This window comes from Akebia trifoliata, chromosome 13 (genome assembly GCF_017979445.1).
Source record: "Akebia trifoliata isolate Shusen 1 chromosome 13, ASM1797944v1, whole genome shotgun sequence".
NCBI lineage: Eukaryota > Viridiplantae > Streptophyta > Magnoliopsida > Ranunculales > Lardizabalaceae > Akebia > Akebia trifoliata.
Window position 1 is genome coordinate 9,291,397 of NC_141387.1, and position 21,874 is coordinate 9,313,270.

Consider the following 21,874-nt stretch of genomic DNA (forward strand, 5'->3'; position numbering starts at 1 on the left):
TAATCTTTCGTGTAAAACTCTTGATTTTTCGTCCCAAACATGTCCATCATTTTCTATTTTAATTAAGGTTGAAGATGAAAAATCAAGTGTTGAAGGGAACTGATTTTGAGGGGACAAATTTCCAGGGTTTTGCTACATGTTAAATATTCAAGCCATTTTCTATTAGTCTACTACGAAAGACTGAGTTCAAGGGGGGCATACCATCATATAGGAATGCACTATTTGCACATACTTTATTGCTCACCTCACCCACCTAAAAAGTGGGTGAAAAATGTAATTGTAATTTTAAGTGGGTGTGGCAAATAATTACAATCGTATCACTCATTCAGTCTCCTCCGCTTTCTCCTCCTCCTTCTTTTGTCTCATTTGTCTCTTCCTCTTTCTCATTCTTCTTTTTCATTGAATTTACACAAGTTTCAACTAGGGTTTCAACAAGGATTTTGTAGTACAAGAAGTAATACCTTAGAGCTTGCAAAATAGGTTAGTAATGATCATGGAAACCTCAACTCCTAATCTAAGAATTGTTAGAAAATCTCAGTAGTGGAAAAATAAAAAAAATCAAATCAAACTTCATTCAATAGATCAATACCATATTCTCCAACATAAATTATGTAAAATTCTATAAAATCTACCTAAAATGACTCAATAAGTTCCTATAACGTCTCAATCGGTAGGTGCTTTTGGGTCCTTTCAAGTAGATTCAATATGATCCTATAGAGTATCAATGAAATTTTTTTTTATCTACCTATCAAACAAAAAATTAATCTTCTTTTAAATGGATGTAACAAGTAATTTCACTATTTATTAGAAAATAGTGTTTAAATGGCAAAAAAAATTAGGTGCAAATAGTCCTCCACTTAAACAAAATATATAACATAATTCACATATTTTCTCACATTTTATCGGATTGACTCCTATAGGATCAGGACATCGTTCAATCGTTTTGATCGAACCTAATCAGATTTTAGGCCTGGGGACCAGATATTTAGATCACACAAACAGAGTCAATTTAAAATGAAGTGGCAGAGTCCTTGCACTGAAAAACTCGCTTGGTGCTCTTCCGAGTCCACCTCGGACTCCTTTGCATTTTAAAACTATGCCAAAAACACAAGTGAGATGATTATGATCTATCTTACCAGGAAGAAAAACAAGCAAGATATTGCCACTTTTTTGGACAAAACATTGGTCATGAAACATAGTTTAAAAGGCGAAAACACAATTTTTTTTTTGCCTTGACCGACCATCATCGTTGCACTTTCTCAAAAAATTATAATTTTTACAAAATTATGACAAACAAGAACCCAAGCCATCAAGAACAGAAGCCCCATGACACATAATGATACAGAACTCCAACGACAATTCGAAGATCCAGGATTTGAATTAATGTCATTTAATTGATTCCTCCAACATTGAGTCATTCTGGGTGAGAAATTCCACCTATGAAAAAAAAAAAAAGATTAGGCTAATTAGACAAAGAACTCCAAATGAACAAATTCAAACTTTGAAAAGTACCATACCATACCTATTTTTGTTCCATCTCCTCGAGATTTTTGCAAAGAGGATTCTCCTACTGCACCTTCGCTTTGTAAGGCAATTCTTCAAGTTTGAGCTTGCAAGATGAACATGTGGTACCACACAGTTTTCCCAAGTACCGGAGCTCTGAAAGGACATGAAGATCTTTGTCGAACCATGACTTTACACTCACTAACAGATCTTCAAACTCATTGTCACAGCTAAAAAAATGAGCAAAAATTTTCATGTCAAACTGGTATTTTTAAATTGTCCCGTTACCCCCTAAAAAAAAAAAAGAACAAAAGATATGTGACAAAGGAGGGGAATCCTATTGCTATCCTTACTCAAGCCCCTGGGGATCTTATGGAAGTTGGTACTACCTTAGACTTGAACTTCACTCAGGTAGCGGGTTCCTCAGCTCAGCTTGTTGATCCACCCCCTGTCAAATCATCCATCCTTGTTATTGTCGAGGATCAAGACAGAGCTACTGATCCCCCTAGCACTGCTGATGAAACAGATACTTTTACTGCTCCTGTTTCCACTACTCAGCCTTCCTCTAAAGGATAATTTGTTCTCTATTGTTGTACTTGTGCTTTCTGTACTTATCCCTTCTTCTGGGATTTTTTTGTACTTTCTCCTTAACTATTAATGAAATTTTTTTCTTTTTACACGCACTGCAACCTCTACAATCTCTATCTGCTCACTACACTACTTTGCATATGCGCTGGTTAGAATTGGATCGATATTTTCTAAAACATTCTGAGACAATCCAAATCATTTCCGAGACATTTAATGTTTCATAATTAATTTTTTTGTTCTGGTCTCAACCGAGACATTCTTAGATGGCACACAATTTTATAGCATGACATGCGAAACATCTTAGTGGGTAACATTCCATGCCCTCGAACGAAACAATAGCTTAACCATAGAAGGAAATAAATAAATAAATGAACCAAAAGAAAGAACTATCAGTTTGTTATGATCACCACACACACTAGAGCTCACCATTTCAGCTGATGCTTTATGTGATTTCTGTTCTGGACAAGGAGTGGAGGCTGCATGATTAACCTGCAATAGGGGACACTCATTATTTCCCAACAACATAGAAGCTACATGGAACATGTTAGACACTAGACACCCCAAATTGCACAAATATATAAAAGTTTAGGAATTAAACATCAAATCAGAGATCAATGGGTCACTTGGACCAAGGCCCAGTCAAAATCATTTTAGGTCCAACCCATTGGGTCAGTCGGACCTAATATAATTCTGTTACAACTTTTGGTCCCCACTTGCTACATAGCCTCATAAGGATGGGTTTATTACAAGCTTGGATATGTGGTTTCTTATTCGTTTTTAACAAAAAAAAAACTAAAAAACCTTAAGGGTGGTTTTATCTCCCACTTTTTTTAAAACCACCCCAGCACATGGGACGTGCATTTACCCTTTTACCCTCACATTATCATATTCTTCCCTAAGGTTTTTAGTGAAAAAAAAAAAAAAAAAGAGTCGGGCTAGCTTTGGGAATATGGATGAATGGACATGTGTGCCCCCAAAAGTGCTTTAGAGGATTATGAATGGACAATTTCCACCTTAACCCTAGTTTGTTGAGAGGCATAGGGTGTAAATTACCACTAAGTCCTTCTTGTTAAGGATAAATTCATGGCACTACTAAATTATTATTTGCAATTATTTAAACTTGTGGGTAATGGACCATTCTACCCTCTAAAGATTTCTCTACAAATCTTTAGCTAATTTACAACCGTTGATGATCATGATTGGTAAAAGGCATAAAGTATTAAATTACCATTAAGACCTTATTATCTAAGGGTAATTGAAGTCCATCTCTTGGGTTTTTTTTTTTTTAAACTAAACCTCTTTTAAGAAGTTGGACCATTATACTCCAAGAGCTCCCAAAAAATCTATGAGTAGAAGAAGGTCTCAAGGCTTCCATCATCTAACCTTAGCTTAGAAATTCTACCCAAATCCCACCTCATATTTTCTCCCTCTCCAACAAACTACCCCTCTCAAACCATTGAAGAATAACAAGGAACTCAAGAAAATAGGATTATAGTAGTTTAAATCATTTCTAGAAATTTCTCCTTCTAAGTTACAAAAAAAAACGAAGAGATGGACTTCATTTACCCCTCTCTGTTTTCTTTTGTAACTTTGAAGCCTTACATGCAAACCACCCCTCCTCAATCTCTATCCAAATCAAGCAGTCGAACTTTGCTTGGAGAAGGCCTCAAAGTAAAGGATCTAGAATAGGATGAAGGAGGGCCACCTTAGATCTTAGAAACCTATTTTTAAAACTATATGTAGGGTCAAGTTCACCAGCCAACTATATAGCCAACGATAAGCCAAAGTGTTTTGTCCTATATGGGTTAGAAGTTTTGGAATGGGCTGAATTTTGGTGAGGAGATAGTGTCAAGTTCACTAGCCAACTATATAGCCAACGATAAGCCAAAGTGTTTTGTCCTATATGGGTTAGAAGTTTTGGAATGGGCTGATTTTTGGTGAGGATGATCTCCTCACCAAAATTCAGCTCATTCAGAAACTTCTAACCCATATAGGACAAAACACATTGGCTACCTCTCTCAAACCATTGAAGAAAAATAAGAAAGCTAACAAGGAGCTCAAGAAAATCACCAAGGTAGGATTAGAGTAATTTAAATCTTTTCTAGAAATTTCTCCTTCTAATTCTCTCATTTTTCTTTCGTAACTAAGAAGCCTTGCATGCAAACTAACCCCTCCCCCAACTCTATCTCAGTCAATCGGTCAAACCTTGCTTGGAGAAGGCCTCTGAGTAAAGGATCCAAAAGAGGACGGAGGAGGGGTACCTTAGATCTTAGAACACTATTTTTAACAATATATATATTTATATTTCTAGAGTCAAGTCTTTTGTCCTTGATAGAATAAATCCCACTTGGAAAAATCTTGCATCCATATAGTCTAGCTTGCATATGGCCAAAGAGAAGGGGAGACTCCCTTATGGGATCTATCACCTCTTCATATGAGCCCAATCAATTTCCTAAAGAAAAACAACAATCATGCATAATTCTTTCCATCCCCACACTTTAGAGCACTCCCCACATTAATGGGACAATGCTACTAAAACAGTAGACAAATCAAATTCTTACGCTACTAAAACAGTAGACAAATCAAATTCTTAGGACAGATGGTTCTCCCTAATCAAGAAAGCTCTTAAGCTTATTCCAATTGGAGAAGAACCCTCTTTAAGTCAAGTTTATATCCACCAAATGGCTCAGTAATTTTCTGAAGAGCTTAAGAGTTATGCCCAAAGAAGCAGCATGTGTCTACTGACAAAAAGTTGGGGACAACAGCTTCCCAAGGATATAACTCTCAAACTAGAACTCAAAATGGGTTGGTTCCTTTTTATTTTATTTTATAGAACCACCTTGAAATCTAGTTTATCCCAATAAAAAAATCTCTTCAATTTGAATTGATTTGCTTAGGTTTTAACAATGATTTCTACCAAATGGTCAAAAATCCAGGTTGTTGAAATGCTCATGCATCTAGGTTCAAACATGTCATAGTTTGCATTTACATTCAAAATTGAGTTCTCTACATTTTCTTTGCATATTTAGATAAAAAAAACCTTGCTCAAAGGTTTCCCATGCTAATGGGGTCAACCAAATAGTTTGTTTTAAAATGGACTTGGATCCCTCATTGAATCAACATTTAGCCTCTCACGTAACTTCCACGCACCACTCATAGTCTTCAAAGTCTTTAATAATAGCCAAGTTCATTATGTAATCATCCTAGTGATGGGGAGGGTGGGGTGCCTAACACCTTCCCCACTCTTCAACCGAATCCCTTTAACCATATCTCTTTGGTTTGACCTTTGGAACTACTTTTCTTTGAAAAATAACTTTCAAAAGAAAAATCTGTTTTGCCTGACCATTCACCCTAGAATTAATTAATGGTAGAGACTCCAATTTTTAAGTAGTGTGGGATTTCCCTCATCTAAAACCACATAGCAACAGAACATTCTCAATCAAAGTAAAAGAGGAAGAAAGTTAATGGGACAAAAAAACATTTCACACTAGTTTACTATAATGATTGTTTATGGTACGAAAAAAAGGGGAAAAGAGCCAACATCAAAACCAGAATCATACCCTACTTAATATAGTACTATGATATGGTAGACCACACACTGCCAGACTTTGTCAAGTCAGTTACTTAAAGAAGCCATCCTCCCTTCCTATGTTGTATACATTGCACACATGCAAATATATAGCTTACAACAGGAATACAATACAAATCTACACGTTAATATATAATTCATGACACGTATAGAAATTACTTTGTATAAAAATATTGTGATAACTACATACATGTGTAAAACTGTATATATAAATATTTATTATTAATTTCTCAAAATGACTGTCATTAGAACTTAGGTGTGATTTTTTACTCTCAAACTGTTAAGGAGATTTTAATCCATCTTTGAGGAGTTTGGCCCGCACATGTAGGCTTATTTCTCTGTTGTTAGCAAGTTATGTTGCAGCTTCTTATTCAACTCGATTCGACTCTGTTGAACAGATTATGAGAATCATATGAATTGAGAGTTGGATCATTTCATTGTGGAATAATGTTGGATATCAAAGAAAACGTGGTGGCCCTTGAAGAGTGGAAGGGGAATAATTTTTCACAACTTTTCTTCTCTAGGTCCATTTGGGGTGTGATTGATTCTTTGGTCACCTATGTTAAGAATGCCTAGGAATTCATTGCTTCGTGGGTTTCGAACACTTGACCTACCCTTCCTAAGGAGCTTATCAAGGCTCCCTTGGGTTTGAGTATGATACTAATGTATCCTATGTTATTAACTATCAATCAAGTTACCTCTTTGACATTTTCCAATCATCAGCTTCAGCGTGAGGAAGAGAGGACATCTATCCAGAGAGGCATGCATCTTATGGTTGACTATCTCCGCTATAGTATGGCTGGCTGGCCATGGTAGACCGAGCCAAACAAGGGATACAGGTCAGACATCAAACATCGTGGTCAGACATAAGATGCATGCCTCTCTGGGTATACCTCATAGATGTGGGCCTGTATTGATGTCAAACAAGGTATACCCAGAGATGCATGTTATGCTTGCCTCTCTAGGTATACCTCATAGATGTGGGCCCGTATTGAAGGATCAAAATCAGTCCCTTCTTCCTCGTATCAATCATTCACACACATAGGTACATAAGATGCCATTGCTCTCCATGTGTACCAAATTCTAAGTACTAGAGCATTAAAACAAAAGAGAAGCACAGAGAAAATCAAATCTTGGCACATTATATCACAAACTTAGGAACAGCACAGAGAAAGGTTTCTTCGATATCTTATAATCATATTCAGAAAACAGAATGAGCAATGTACCTAGATTCTGGGCTTTTTAATCCTAGACGAGCTTTCAGTTGATTCCAGTTCAATTATCTCGATACTAGCTGAACACTTAAATCTATTAGTCATGCTGTCATCTGATGATACATCATCCATGGGTATTTCATTTAAGTCGAAATGAAACTTCTCTGTAGCCTCCAAATCCCCATCAACAGCAGTTCTAGATCCATTACCAGGTGTTGAGCTTCCAATCCTATCAACCGTAGTGATAGCAAATGATTTAGCTGACATTGATTTTACCTATAAAAGTTTTCATGGTATTAGGATCGCACCATACGAAAGAACAACCAAAAAGATTTTACAGTAATCACGATAAAATTAACCAACCACGTTAATTGGGAGTTCTCTAGGCTGCTCAGCCTGCTCTGTTTCACTTGGCTTGGCAGATATGATTGTGGATGCTATCGTCCCAGGTGTGTCAATGACAAGAGACTGGGTTTGGGATAATGAAATGGTTCCTTCTGTCTGACCAATATTTCCTGCACTTGAGTTCTTAGAAACATGAGAAATATGCTTTTCAGGGTTGCCTGGTATGGGGGATGGGGCCAAGGGAGTGGAAGGAGAAATTGGACTGGAAGTTGAGTTTGGAGATTGCAAAGGTGTTCCAGCTTTTGAAGGAGATGTTAGCATAACTTGTTGGTCAGTCTGTGGAGAAGAATGATGAACCGAGGGTTGGCCTGCTGAATGATGTTGTGGAAACTTTCCCGACTTAAATCAATTCCCTGTCTCACCTTCAAATCGTTGGCTTCATTCGTCTGATGAATTTGTTGCTTCTGCTGTTGCTCTTGCAACAGTTTCTGTTCCCGTTGTTGCTTTAGATCCGGGTGGCACAAATTAGAATTTGGCTGAGGGGGGATAATGTCAGGCATTGTATTTATTATGTTAGGTTTTACCGCTGGAGTCCCCAAATGGGTTGACAAAGAGGTCCTGGAACCATGCCGGAAGCTTGTGACAGAAGTTGGCTGCATTTGAGTTTGTGGCTGAAGGTTCTGCTGCCCTTGCCACTGTGAAGGATGTGGACCAATACGGAGCTGATATACATCAAGAAAATTTATGATCCCCTTCTTAAGAATATCCAAGGTTCTTTAAATCAGGTGAAATATTATTCTCTGACACACGTAAGAAGATAATCAAGAGTTCCAAATAGATCCTATACATGTTGACCTTGACAAGAAGTCATTCTGGCATTGTTGTCTGTACAAAACTTAACAATATACAATCAATAAAATAAAAAAGCAAGAAAAAAAAAATCAAAATGAGATGGCAACAAGAATTACCAATCGCCAAGTGATACATATAATGTATTAGGTTTTCTTTAGTAGTTGGATCACAGTGATGAATTACAATTACAAGAAAAAAATGGTGGGAAGAATGAAAAGAGTAAGTATCTTGACCATCTGCATGTGTATTCGGATCAGAGTAGGCAAGTGCATTTCCTTCATTGATTTAAACTGCAAAGAAAATCAGAGAATTTATGCATGGTAATTAATTTCAAATCTTAACTTGCCAATATGAAAGTATTTGAGTGCAAAATTATGAAAATGTTTTTTCAAATGAATAAAAGGTAACGCGCTATTACTGGGTAAGGACAGTCATGACTGTAGAACCAGCAAAAATTACCAGATAAATATTAGTTTTCTAATCATAAAATAGAAAATAAATAAGCAAGAATAGAAAAGGGTCTGAAGAAAAGAGAAAAAACAAAAAAAGTTCAAGCATTAGAGAGCGATGTGATTAATTGTTTCTGGTCAATGGGTGAAGATGGGTTTCAAACCCATGTCTTGGTTTGAACATTCACGAACTTCATCCACTCAGCAAAATGGCACCATCGAAATACAAATAGGAAAAGATATTAATTTTGCAATCGGGTAGCCCCTTTTTAATGAGATCAATAAGCCAAAGGTTCTGCCTGATTTTCAACCCAGGTCAGTGGAATTAACACTGATTAGAGGTGAAAGTGGATCTTGTACCCAGGTCCGTGCAATCAACACTATACTAGCAGACTTCACTAACTTTGCAAGCCAGCAAATTCATTAAAATGTTTAGTGTTGGCAGTCAGTATGCATGTTCAAATTTTTTATGTATTTTATGTGTATATGTTCACATACACATGCACACTCACGCATGCACGTGCGTGTAATTAAAAGACATACACTGCTCAAGAGCTATTAGTTCAACTCCATAAAAATATGATGTATGTCACAAAGAAACAAAGACTATGGGATGGGGCATAGATAATTGATAATAAATAAATGTAACAATTACAAATAAATGAGTGCTGAGCACTCACCTTTTTACTGGCCTCCTCGTGCACATCAACAATGCCCAAAAGTTTTGTGGGGGTTGAAAGTAAGGAATTAATTGAAACTACAAAGGACAAAAAATAAATTAAACAAATTATATGGAAACTTCTCGAAGTAGACCGTTTTGTTCCCCAAATTACCTTCTTTCCAAAGTAAAAGGGGGAACTTTCTATATACAAGACGAGAAATCTAAGGACCCATGATAATTAATAATATATGTTCGTTGACACATAATTTGCATAACCTGACAGAGAAACAAATAAACTAAATGGAACTCTACGAGGAAGAATAAGGAGAAACTTAGTAGGTTGAAAAAAGCTAATCTTTTTTTTGTTTTTTGTTTTCGATAAGCCAAGAATCTTTATTAAAGAAGAAGTCTTTGGTCGAGATGACCATATGAGAAAGGATACAAAGATGAAGACAAGCAGAACAAAAACAAAAGAGCCAAACCACCAAGGCCCAATTACAAAGCAATACTACACACCCAGTCCCACCTCCCTAAAAAATCTTCAAAGAAACTCCTTTAGACTCCATGAAAACTTTGCTCCAAAGTTAAAGCCCAAAATGGAGAGAATGATTCCATGCAGTGAGTTCTCTCTCCCCTCAAATGGAATCATTCTCTCCATTTTGGCTAGCAAGGGGGTGATACTCCAAAGATTCCTCTTGAATGTCGAAAACCCTGTCCCAATAGTCTACCAGACCACGAAATGAACTCCAAAAGCCCCAAGCCACACCGTATAAGCTCAAGAAGTAAGACCAGATTTCTTTAGTCATCGGACAGTGCAACAACACATGGTCCACCGACTCAGCATCCACCTTGCACAAGCCACATAATATTACCACGGTGATACCTCTCTTCATTACATTGGCTAATGTCAAGACTTTCCCCAAAGATGCTACCCAAACAAAAAAAAAAACGCAACTTTAGATGGTACTGTAGGACCCCAAACCTGCACCGGAGAGGTTCTCCTGAATTCTGTTCTCTATATTCTTCATCCTCGTAAAACTTTTGAGTATATAATCTTGCTGCAAAATGGGAAAATTTGAACAATTATATATCCTAAATATAAATCACAAATTGGCCTAAAGAAAATACAAGAATGACCAGTTGTGACCTGAACAAACAAGGACTAAAGCATACAGAAATAAACGAGGAAACACAATCTGTTTAAAATGCATGAAAGTCTTCCATTAACTCTTCCATCCATGGTATCTAAAGCAGTAATCATGATGAACAAAGAAAATGACAATACATTAATAAGCTATGCAACCATAAAATGCTTCTTATTATGTGTAGATGTCATCCTCAGCCTTGTTAGTCAGCTAATTACATGGCTTCTAACAGCTATGTGGAAAACCACACTTCCATGACAAGTCCACCTGGGGAATTGGAAAGGCCAGAGAATGCTCTACCTAGGCGGGAAGGCTTTCTAGCAGCAACATGGCATTCTCATATTGGACCACAGTGCCAGGCAGCATTGGAGGGACAGTGGGAGAGATATGTCAACCATGGAAATTTTGACAACGGCCATTTCAGAAGGCTGAAGGTGTCTAAACTGCCGGATCAACCTCATGTTGAAAGCCCTGCACAATTGGCTAACATGCAATCCCTAGTTGACCTTATGTCAGGTTCAGTAGATAATGCACCCATTCCCAACATCTTGGTGCTTCTAGCAACAAAGTTTCAAAGCCACTCCTATAAATATACCTAGATCCCTCGGGCTAGTGAGGGAATCAAAGGCCTTTCCTCAGAATTTCAGTCCATTACCTTTTTCCTATTCTTCAGAGTTTCTCTTGATCCTTCCTATCTTTGGTGCCATGGTGACCAATTGGCTGCAACAAACTTGGTTTACGAGGAAGTCATAGCCAGCCTTATTGAACAACATGAAACTTAGAAGTACTGCTTGGCTATACTATATTGTTGTCAAGTCTAAATTACGAAAAGTCTACAGAGGCAATTTAGCCCTTGATGGGGCAATTTAGCCCTTGATGGGGTATAAAGGCTTAGGTATAAAATGGATGAATCATAGGGACCCATTTATATATGTATTTATATTGCTAGTAATGGACAAACTTTCACAACATGAAAAAAGGCCACATTTGATGGCCCAAAGCCGTCAAATTTCATAAAATTTGACGGACCAAGCCATCAAATTTTTCATTGCCAAATTTATTTTTTCGACGAGCCGAATCTGTCAAATTTTCCATGGTGAGAACGCATCTAAGAAGGTAAAACTTTCTCTAGAAATAGCAGTTCCCTATTAGGAAAAAACCTACAACAACATGGCGTCAATAATGATGGTGATGATGATGCCATGTTTGCCGAGTCTAAGGGGCCCACGTGGAGAATTGGACAAATAGCTAGTCCACGACTAAAGATGAGCCACCCCAAGAATGCGACACTGCACTGTTAATTAATTGCAAACCGAATTCTTCAATCGAAAATTGATGAATATGGTTTGGGTTGAAGGTTATGTCTAGTTATAGTTTTGTCTAAATTTTTGACCCAGTAGGAAATTTTTTATATTTTCAAGCAAATATGGAAATACTGAGGAAATTTGTGATAAAAAATTAGGAAATGATAAATCAACCATGAAAACATCCTCATAACCAATCAACCTAAGATGAACAATCATACGGGTGTTGAAATGAATGTCTATGTGCATTTTGCTACATTGGCTCATGTATCCATAGGCTTAACAGCTAAAAAATAGTCTTAATTAATATGCATAAATGATCTTAATCTTGTTATTTTAAATACACAAGCAAAATAAAATTGTCAACTAACTACATAGACCTATATTTCCCCTATAAACCTATAATTGATACTCATCACATGCTTCACAAATTAAATCTCATCCAACTCTTTCTTCTTGTTGCTTAGTGTAGCTTTTCAAGAGTCTCTACATATATAACACTTTGGTTGATACATGGGAGATTTTACAGATTACCACCCTGATCAAGTACACAAATCTTTACCTGTTTTTCAAAAATAATTCTCCAACCAAGTTATTGATCAGGCTGATCTATACAACATGATTTCACAGAATCGATGACCTAATAATTTATTGTCCACATGATTTCTTCCAGAATACTGCACAAATCTAATTTTAACGTTGTCACTCAAGTAGCATCCACATTAATGCAATACGGAGCAAATCACTAATCAATTAATACCAAAATCCGGCCATAATACGTGTCCAAACTCCAACAAGCTACCTAATTTTGTTTGTCTACAGAGTAGCACCAGACGAACTTTTGCATAGTCATGGTTATTGATGGAAAAGCTAGGACAAACCAATCGATATGTGGGTTGAAATCAACTCGTAATGCTAAATATAAGTTTACAAACAGAACAACTTCGTAATGGATGTACCAACTTAGCAAAAAGAATAAAAAAGAGAGTAATGGATGTACCAGGCTCATGGCAGTAGAAAATATCTTTTCCTCGGATATTACAGCACATTGTTTGATTTTAACCTCATTGGCAAATGGAACACTCCTCTCTATATGATCTACTCTGTGCATGTCAAATTGTAAGTTTTAAGAGGGTTTATCATGCTCATTAACAGTAAAGTGAATACATTAATAGGTAAACATAAATTAAAATCTTCATTCACTGAAGGTGCCTCCTTGATTGAAACCCTGCCTTCACACTTACATCTATCAAAATAAAATAAAAACTCTTCATTTTCTATCTAAAAGGCCTCTCTAAAGAGGCCCAGCTAATAGGTAGTGACTCTCCCCACCCCCTCCGAAGGGGGTTAGGGGGGAAATGTTCATTCTCTTTGAAGCTAGAGTTATAAGCTCATCTCTTGATGTTTCCGAAAGAAGCTTCGAGTGTAGATCGTAGCACATGTGTTTAGAGAACTCATTAAAAAATCAAATTAGAAAGTAGCATAAGGACCATGGTTTTTAAACTCGTGAGTTAATCATTTTCTGCGTTGTCTCGTTTGTATTGCCTGAGATATTGGAAAATATCGTCCGAGTCGACTCGCTTATCTCACGATATGCAGTCGTGTCAAAATACTCTGTGAGTTGGTCTCATTCAGCTCCGACACCGAGCGATATGTCTCGGTCTTGGATGAGTTTAAAAACCATGATAAGGACTTCTAAAATATTCGAATTCAAATTCGGATATCAGATAAAAATTTTGGATTCGGATATTGCTATATCCGAACCAATAGGCATCCATTGACAGCCCTATCTGCACCTGACCACCACCAAGACTCTGGTTTTACCTTCTTTAAATTTGTATTCCTGATAGTTATGTTATGTCTATTATCCTTCTTAATCCATTACCCAATTCCCATTACTTAACTTCTCAATGACCCTAAATTCCAAGTGCAAGCAAGAACACTTTTATCTCAATAAAGCTTCTTTACCAACCTAGTGCAAGAACCATGGCCAAGTAAAAGACATTTTATTGGACAATGTTCAAACCATCAATTAGTAACTGACAATGTTCAAACCCACATTAAAGACTTGACAATGTTCTACGCCATCAATCAATCCAATAGCAATGCAAGCCAAATGCTCACACTTAGTAACTGATAAGATAGATCTGTTATCAATTTAGTGTCTCAAACCTCCATTTTAATAAAATTTATTGATTAAAAGAACAAAAAGAATGCTCAGAATATAAAACAAATAGCTACAAAGATAATCTATGATGGAAAAATTAAGGGAAAAAAAAAAATCAAGATTCTTTCATCATTAAATCAACTGCAAAGACCAGAAAACGTACATCATATTAATAAATCTTTCTCGAACTTCAGGATTTAAATTGGTTCTCCAATCCTTCGCAACCATGTTTGCTTCTTCTTTCACAGGTTTCGAATCTAAAAAATTTAGAATCTAAAAAATATTAGAAACAGAATTGATGCATTTTACCTTGAAAGTAATAATTTAAAGACAAGAAATCAAAAATCAAAAATAAAAATCAAGAAACAAAAAGAAGAAAATAGGATCATGTCTCAGAGAAAGAAAAGAAATATTAAATAAGTGTTTATGTTTGAGCTGTGAGAGAGAGAGAGAGATTTAAACGGTTTTTTGGTTGGAAAAAGCTGAACTGCGTTAGGCACTGCGCTCGACACTATACTGACGTGGCAGTGGCGGTTTTTCATTTCAATGTAAGTGCACGCACGTGTTGGGAGAAGAGAGCAGAGGACACGCACGAAGGGTCTCCAAGACTAGAGTTTTCGATCGGCCAAAGAAGAGAGTCCGTTTTAGAATCTCTACCTTTGGATAGTATAAGACGATCACTGTTGGGTAGGATTTTACTATAAGTAAATTTTGGATAGAATTAAAACAAAAATTTTTAGTTATGGAGAGTCATTTTGGATAGTATGGTTGACTGTTTACCTCTTGGATATCTAAAATGGCTCTTTATAATGAAGTGCCTAGGCACTATGGTTTGTATTTATGGATATAACGGTTGGAGTTGTTCTTGGTATAAAGTTTAAAAGTAGAAATTCTAAACTTACATATTTATACAACAACCTATTTAGTGGTATGGGTAGCATAAGTGTAAAAAACACTTAACGAGCATCTCCAACACACAAGCTGAAGGTATTTTGCTCTTTACTTTAGATAGTGAAAGTCCAATTTCACCCCCTCCAACAATCTCTCTATATTTAGACTTTAAAGTAGCGTGGGTAGTTTCATTCGTCACGTGTAAGAGCAACTTCAATGCACTAGGGTTTGGACTATGTATCTTCTCTCAATTGTCATTTTGTAGAGTCAAAACCCTCTGAAAGCACTCCAACTATAGATTAAATAAGGAGGATTGTGCCATATGCCATGTGCTATCTACACAAGTGTTGCAACTCGGGAGTTGTTGATCAACCCACACCCAACACGAACTTGACAAACACCAAACCATGCTCGTGCCCAACCTGACCTCGGGCTTGAAATGCTCAACATGCACCTAACTTAAGTCGGGTTGGTTTGGTTAATTCATTCCCTACAATACTAGATAATTTAGTAATGATAATGACTTATATAAACATAAGTGATATGTTAAAGAAATTAAAACTTACAATTATTTGTTCTAAAATTGTGCTTCAAAATTTACATATAATGAAATTGATGATTAACTAAAGATACCATCTTAATTTATTTACTATTAATTGTAATTTTCATCAAATCAAACATTTATATTGTATGAAAATATAAAAGTACATAAACAAAAGCATTAATAACAAACAAATTATTTATTAAACGAAAAAAACTGACACGTTAGTTTTGATATAGAGAATAAAAGTATACATACTAAATGAATGTAATATAAGAAAATTTTAAGTTATAGCCAAATTAAGTTTGGGCTTCATGTTAATTTATTTTTTTTCAAAATAAAAAAACTAAACAGTTTCATTTTTTAATGTTTGATACATAATAGAATTTGATGACTCATAAATGTAAAAATATGGGATTTGATGATAATATCTTGATTTTATGATTTTTCACTTTTTTTCAATAATGTATTATTTTGGACAAAAGATACGTTGATGAGTAAACTATATTTTTTGGCACCATAACATGTTTAATTATGTTTGAGAACATGTTATATTGAAAACATTGAATAAATTAAAATAAATTGCTTATGTATTATTAGATATACACATTTTTCAATGTGTTTTTTTATCTCTTATGTTTCATCATTTTTTTTCCATTTCTTTTTCTCTTTTTCCCATACCAAGTGGCAAACCCAACCCGATTTGAGTCCAGCATTTTTTTTGCTGCTTGAACCCAAGGTAACGATGCCCAGAACTAGCCTAAGGTTGGGTTCAATCCATCAGGTTTAGGTTTGATCCGCTCAAGTTGCAGCTCTAATCTGTGCGTTGAAAAATTGGCTGAGAATGGTTATCTTAATTGGTCAAGATGAGCTTTTGAATGATGTTTGAGAATCTTGTAAAAATCGAGCTTTGATAAATACTAATTAGATACCAAAACTGAGATAAATCTTGGAGAAGTGTTGGACACCTTGCAATTGGTGAACAAGTCCTTTATTCGGGGAAGAAGGTATTTGTTCTTGATAGTCACTTGGTTCAATTTCCTGTAGTCGATGCATAATTGTAATGTACCATCTTTCTTCTTCACAATAGAATCGAAGCTTCCCAAGGTGAAAAGCTCGGTCAAATAAAATCCAAACTCGTAAGTTCATCAATATGTGCCTTCAACTTACAAGTCTTCACCGTTGTCATCTAGTATGGAGCAACGAATATTGATTCTATGCCGGGTTTCAAGTTTATAGAGAACTCTCTCTCTCAATTTGGTGGCAATCCTAGTAATTCCTCTGAAAATATGTCTAAGAAGCCTCTAACTACCTTTATGTCAATCATAGAGGGAATGATATCCTCAAACGCTCTCAAACTATTCAACTAGCCCTTTTGGAAACTTTTTACTCAATCCTTGAACTTCACGAACTAACCAATCCATCCCTAAAATCAAGTTGAATTCTTGCAATTCTAAAAGTGTGAGGTAGAGGATCATCTCCTAATTAGATACTCTAATAGTGCAGTCCTTACAAATGGACTTGGAAATATGTCGATCTCCTAACAGTGTAATCAATAATAGCGTACGTCATGTGTTCGTGATCGCTAATTCTAACATGCGTGCAAGTCTAGCATAAATATATGAATTAGATGATCTTGTATTTATCAATACTTGGACTTGTATGTTAGAAATAATGATGTTACCGTCAAGGACCTCATTAGAAGTTGGAACATCTTCCTATGTCATTGGTAAACTCTCCCCTGTGGTTTAAGAGGAATGCTTGAATTGTAGGCTTGTGACAGTGAATGTAGGTGGCAATCCCTCCTGACATAACCAACTAATCCATACCCATAACATGTAATATATCCTAGTGGGGTGCGGGTGGTCTAAAATTGTGTTTCAAAATTTACATATAATGAAATTGATGATTAACTAAAGATACCATCTTAATTTATTTACTATTAATTGTAATTTTCATCAAATCAAACATTTATATTGTATGAAAATATAAAAGTACATAAACAAAAGCATTAATAACAAACAAATTATTTGCTCAGTCCTTGAACTTCACGAACTAACCATCAATTTCATTATATGTAAATTTTTACTCAGTCCTTGAACTTCACGAACTAACCAATCCATCCCTAAAATCAAGTTGAATTCTTGCAATTCTAAAAGTGTGAGGTAGAGGATCATCTCCTAATTAGATACTCTAATAGTGCAGTCCTTACAAATGGACTTGGAAATATGTCGATCTCCTAACAGTGTAATCAATAATAGCGTGCGTCATGTGTTCGTGATCGCTAATTCTAACATGCGTGCAAGTCTAGCATAAATATATGAATTAGATGATCCTGTATTTATCAATACTTGGACTTGTATGTTAGAAATAATGATGTTACCGTCAAGGACCTCATTAGAAGTTGGAACATCTTCCTATGTCATTGGTAAACTCTCCCCTGTGGTTTAAGAGGAATGCTTGAACTGTAGGCTTGTGACAGTGAATGTAGGTGGCAATCTCTCCTGACATAACCAACTAATCCATACCCATAACATGTAATATATCCTAGTGGGGTGCGGGTGGTCTAGAACTCTAAATTTGTGGTCTAGTTATCTGTGATGCTTGATCTCTCGATACCGATGGTCATTGGCTAACTTGTCCAGGCTGAGTCCCTACTAGTCACCATATCTAAGTAGTCGGGGGTCGATATGGTACATAGGTCTAGCTTGGAGATATTGGCCTCACAAACATAGGCCTCTTAGTTAGATCTACTCGGCCCAAGCACTGTTTTATAGGGCAACTAATTTATCCCCTAGTAGCCTGTAACTCACCTTCCTCTCTTTCAATCTTCTACGTTCTGTTCATTGTTTTCAAGTAACTATTATTCTCAAATCTAGCAATCCTACTCCTGAGAAATGGCTTCAAACCCCTAAAAAATGTCCTTGCTTTCTTCACTTCTGTAGTGCATATTGTGATAGTTGAGTGAACCTCTTGTATTTTGTAACAATTCGTGTCCTTGGCTCATGATTGTAAACTCCTGATACTTCGTTTCCCTTACCGTCTCAAACATGAACTTCTCCAAAAATAGTTTTGAATCCTACTCCATGTGGTCGATGCATCACCCTATACATTCTTAAATGATCTCCACTAATTATTAATATCAACTTCTAGTTTAAAAGAAGCTAAGGTGACCTGTTGCTCATCCATGCAACCCATGGCACTCAACAACCCATATGTCCTCAATACCCACTCCTCTACTTCTACAGGATCCACTGACCATATAAAAGATGGTGGTTGCATCCTTTAGAAATTCTACAAAAACATACATGGATGTAGGTAACCCCGAGGTGTTGGAGGCCTCAATACAATAGGTGGGTGCATATGAGGTATTGGTTGTGGGGGAGGAACTTGGGGGTGGAATAGTCTTTACCCCTTGCGAGGCGTGCCTGGCGTTAAAATTCAAAGTTTTTAAAATTTGTAATCTTTCCTAATCCCGACTTATCTTGATCCTATCACTAACTCTTTTCTAGACTTTAATAGACTTTTAGATTCTCTAATATTACTTTGTGGTATATGCTAGATTCTTAAAATAAAGTAGGTCTATGTCCCATACAGACCTAATGCCATGCTCTGATACCACTCTATAGTATCCCCTAAATTCCAATACGAATCCCCATGTTCCATATTAGAACCCAAGACTAAATACACACACCCAACGGTGAAAATAAAGTAAATAGAAAATATGGTGATACAATATAATATTGCAATGAAAAAAGGAATAAATCTAAACTACAACAGTGAAAAAAATGGCATTAATGTGAAAATAGCTAAAAACTAGAACTCAAATCTACCAAAAACAAAAATTGGCGAAACCTCGTACTAACATCAAACCTAACTCTCGATAACTAAAATAAAAATAAAAACAGGAAATCTTAACTCCTAAATTGTAAATTGAGCTAATAGGTATAACCCCAATGCTTGCATGGCAGTGGACTCTAATAGTCAATGTAATTACTCGAGGGTTGATGCTCTTCCAGCAGCTCCTTGATAGGAGAGTGATCTATAACTGAAAAGATAGGTTAAGTAACGGGAGGGTTACTCAGCAAATAAACCACTATCTCAAACTAACAGTCTCTTGACATAAGAAAAGTTCATTTTAATACATTTAGAAGCACACGTAAGTTTTTTAGTGCAAACAAGTATAAAATATAAATAAGCATAATTAATTACAATCATACCAAAAATATAAACATGGCATATTTTAAACAATTTGCAAGATAGATTCCATTTTAATAAAAATAGAGTATGAATAATAAAATAAGTACAAAACATTGGTAGTGTGTTTGTTAAGAGTGTTGAGAATCATGGTTGGATACTTACCAGTTAGGATTTAAATATGTTCTAGACTTCACCGACGTGGACTCTATCGTTAGTTCTTGATTCTGTGATCAATCGCTGCACTTACCACGATTAGATGACTATTTATCCGGTTCAAGTTGGCTGTTGACTATGACCATAAGGTACAGGTCCTTTTACGAAGTGTCAATATGTTTGGCTACTCTAGAAATGATGTTCATTGACTAATCATCTTTATTTAAGCATATCAAGCGAACATATGATTCTTTAAGACGTCTCTACACTTCCACAACCCACTGTTACATCACATAGCACACCGATAAAGATAGAGAGGGATCTCCCAGATCTCAGTTGTGATGCTACTTCTCCCATACTACATAGGAGTTTACTATCTCAACTGTACATCCTAGGATAGTATGCCACTCCGGAAATGACACCCTTTAAGCATTCACAGACTTTTTAACAGATCCCAAAATTACTATATATATATATATATATATATATATATATATAGGGTTAGGATCAAGGAACATATGAAAAAACATATGTAAAAACAATGTAATATTAATAAATTTTCAAAATATGGGTTAGAAGTTTTGGATTGAGCTGATTTTTTGTGATGATCTCTATGATGGGAAGATCATCCAAAAAAAAAAAAAAAAAGCAGTCAAATCTGAAACTTCTAACCCCATTAAAAGTGATTTAGAATGTAAATTGTCGATTTTTTGTCAATTTTTACCAATAATTTGCAAATTACTTTTGATGGATTTAGAAGTTTCAGATTAAGCTGATTTTTTGTGAGGATGATCTTCTCATTATAGTGAACATCCTTGCAAAAAATCAGCTCAATCCAAAACCTCTAACCTATATTTTGAAAAACCATTGTTTTTACATATGTTTTTATATATGGCCCTTGAACCGCCCCCATATATATATATATATATATATACTTTTCCATTTTTGAAAAAAAAATGGAAACCAAAACTTACAAGTGTGTGGAATAGAAAGTAAATATTAACTCTCAAATATCTACTCACCACCACATGCAAATAGAAATAGTTCACTCTCATTTATGAAACATAAGACATCCTACTTGAAATGTTATGCATTAAAACATCCACACTTTAATCAATTTCTTTTCAAATTCAACCAAAATATTGAGCAACTTTCCAAATAAAGCGTACAATCAATTTTTAATATAAAAATTAATTTTTCTTAAAATATGTGAGAAAATGATTCAAAAAGATTAAAAATAAGTTTTTGAGGCTATTAGCATAGATACGGGTGATCTATGCAAGTCCGAACAACTAAATCTAAAAAAATGCAAAATGCTGAATTTTTGTAAATGGGTCTCCAGGTGGGTTGACTGAACTCAAAGTTGGGTCAAGCAAATCCGAGAGATTTTCATTTTCCAGTTCTACATAGGGCGAATGGTCGGTTAATCGAGGTGGAAGGTGGGTCGATCGAGCTTGTTGGGTCGACTGAAATCGATAGGAGTGCATTTTGCACTTACATATGGTGCGATTGTTTGGTCGACCAAGTAGAAGGGATTTTATTATCTTCTTTGATGATTTTTCCCCAAATTAAACCAACTCTTCAAAAATAAATTTCAAAACAAAATTCAAAAAGAAAACACATCAAATAAACGATTTTAAACATGAATTTGTAAAAAGAATAATTTTTTACCTAATTTAAAACAAAACGTATGAGGTTTTGAATTGAAAACTACATGCATTGAAAATTATAACTATTAGAAAGGTTTAGAAGTTCCATACCTTAGATCTAAGTTGAAAAAATTCTAAAGAACGTAGAAAACTGAGTTTATTCAACGCTCTTCCTCTCCAGAGTAATTGAATATTTAATCTTTTTGATTCCCCTTGAAACTTGCAACAAGTTGATCATTTCTCTCTTCTACGCCGAATCCTAATGGATCTTCTAAGTAGATGAAAACAAAGGTTGGATGTCAAAAAAGGCTAGGATTTTCCTCTAGGGTTTATTTCTAAAAGAAAAGAGTACGTAAGAGTTGGAAAATTCTAAAAAATTTCTTAAATTGGGTATTTATAGAATCTAGGGATGTAAATATCATTAAAAGATTTGTTTTTTTTTTTTTTTTTTTCGTTCAGTAAGTTTATGTCGTAAACTCTGAGTTTTGCGATCTTATAATTCATTTTAGTTAATTTTTCAGTGCGAATCTAATGGTGTAGTCAAAATTTTCAACTTGAATTCTAAAAAAAAGTCTTATTTGTTTGACCTACAAATTTCCTCAAGATGTGCATTGAAAATATGG

General features: G+C 35.5%; 1 protein-coding gene across 4 annotated transcripts; it reads right to left on the reverse strand.

Moving 5' to 3' along the window:
- Positions 1-1,284: 1,284 nt before the first annotated feature.
- Positions 1,285-21,594, reverse strand: LOC147387749 (mediator of RNA polymerase II transcription subunit 15a-like). Of its 4 annotated transcripts, XM_086421892.1 has the most exons (11): positions 21,363-21,594; positions 13,981-14,074; positions 12,651-12,753; positions 10,184-10,259; positions 9,221-9,297; positions 8,325-8,381; positions 7,258-7,961; positions 6,907-7,170; positions 2,518-2,580; positions 1,523-1,733; positions 1,285-1,437 (listed from the first exon to the last, which is right to left on the reverse strand). In XM_086421892.1, exons 2-7 carry the CDS (start codon positions 14,043-14,045, stop codon positions 7,554-7,556), a joined length of 786 nt encoding a protein of 261 aa, XP_086278018.1. In that variant the 5' UTR covers positions 14,046-14,074; positions 21,363-21,594; the 3' UTR covers positions 1,285-1,437; positions 1,523-1,733; positions 2,518-2,580; positions 6,907-7,170; positions 7,258-7,553. The 4 variants fall into 4 exon arrangements, with proteins under 4 accessions (XP_086278018.1, XP_086278019.1, XP_086278020.1 ...); XM_086421893.1 differs by lacking the exon at positions 21,363-21,594 and having other exon boundaries at positions 12,651-12,748; positions 13,981-15,343; XM_086421895.1 differs by lacking the exons at positions 1,285-1,437; positions 1,523-1,733; positions 2,518-2,580; positions 6,907-7,170; positions 21,363-21,594 and adding an exon at positions 8,087-8,124 and having other exon boundaries at positions 7,826-7,961; positions 13,981-15,359.
- Positions 21,595-21,874: the final 280 nt, after the last annotated feature.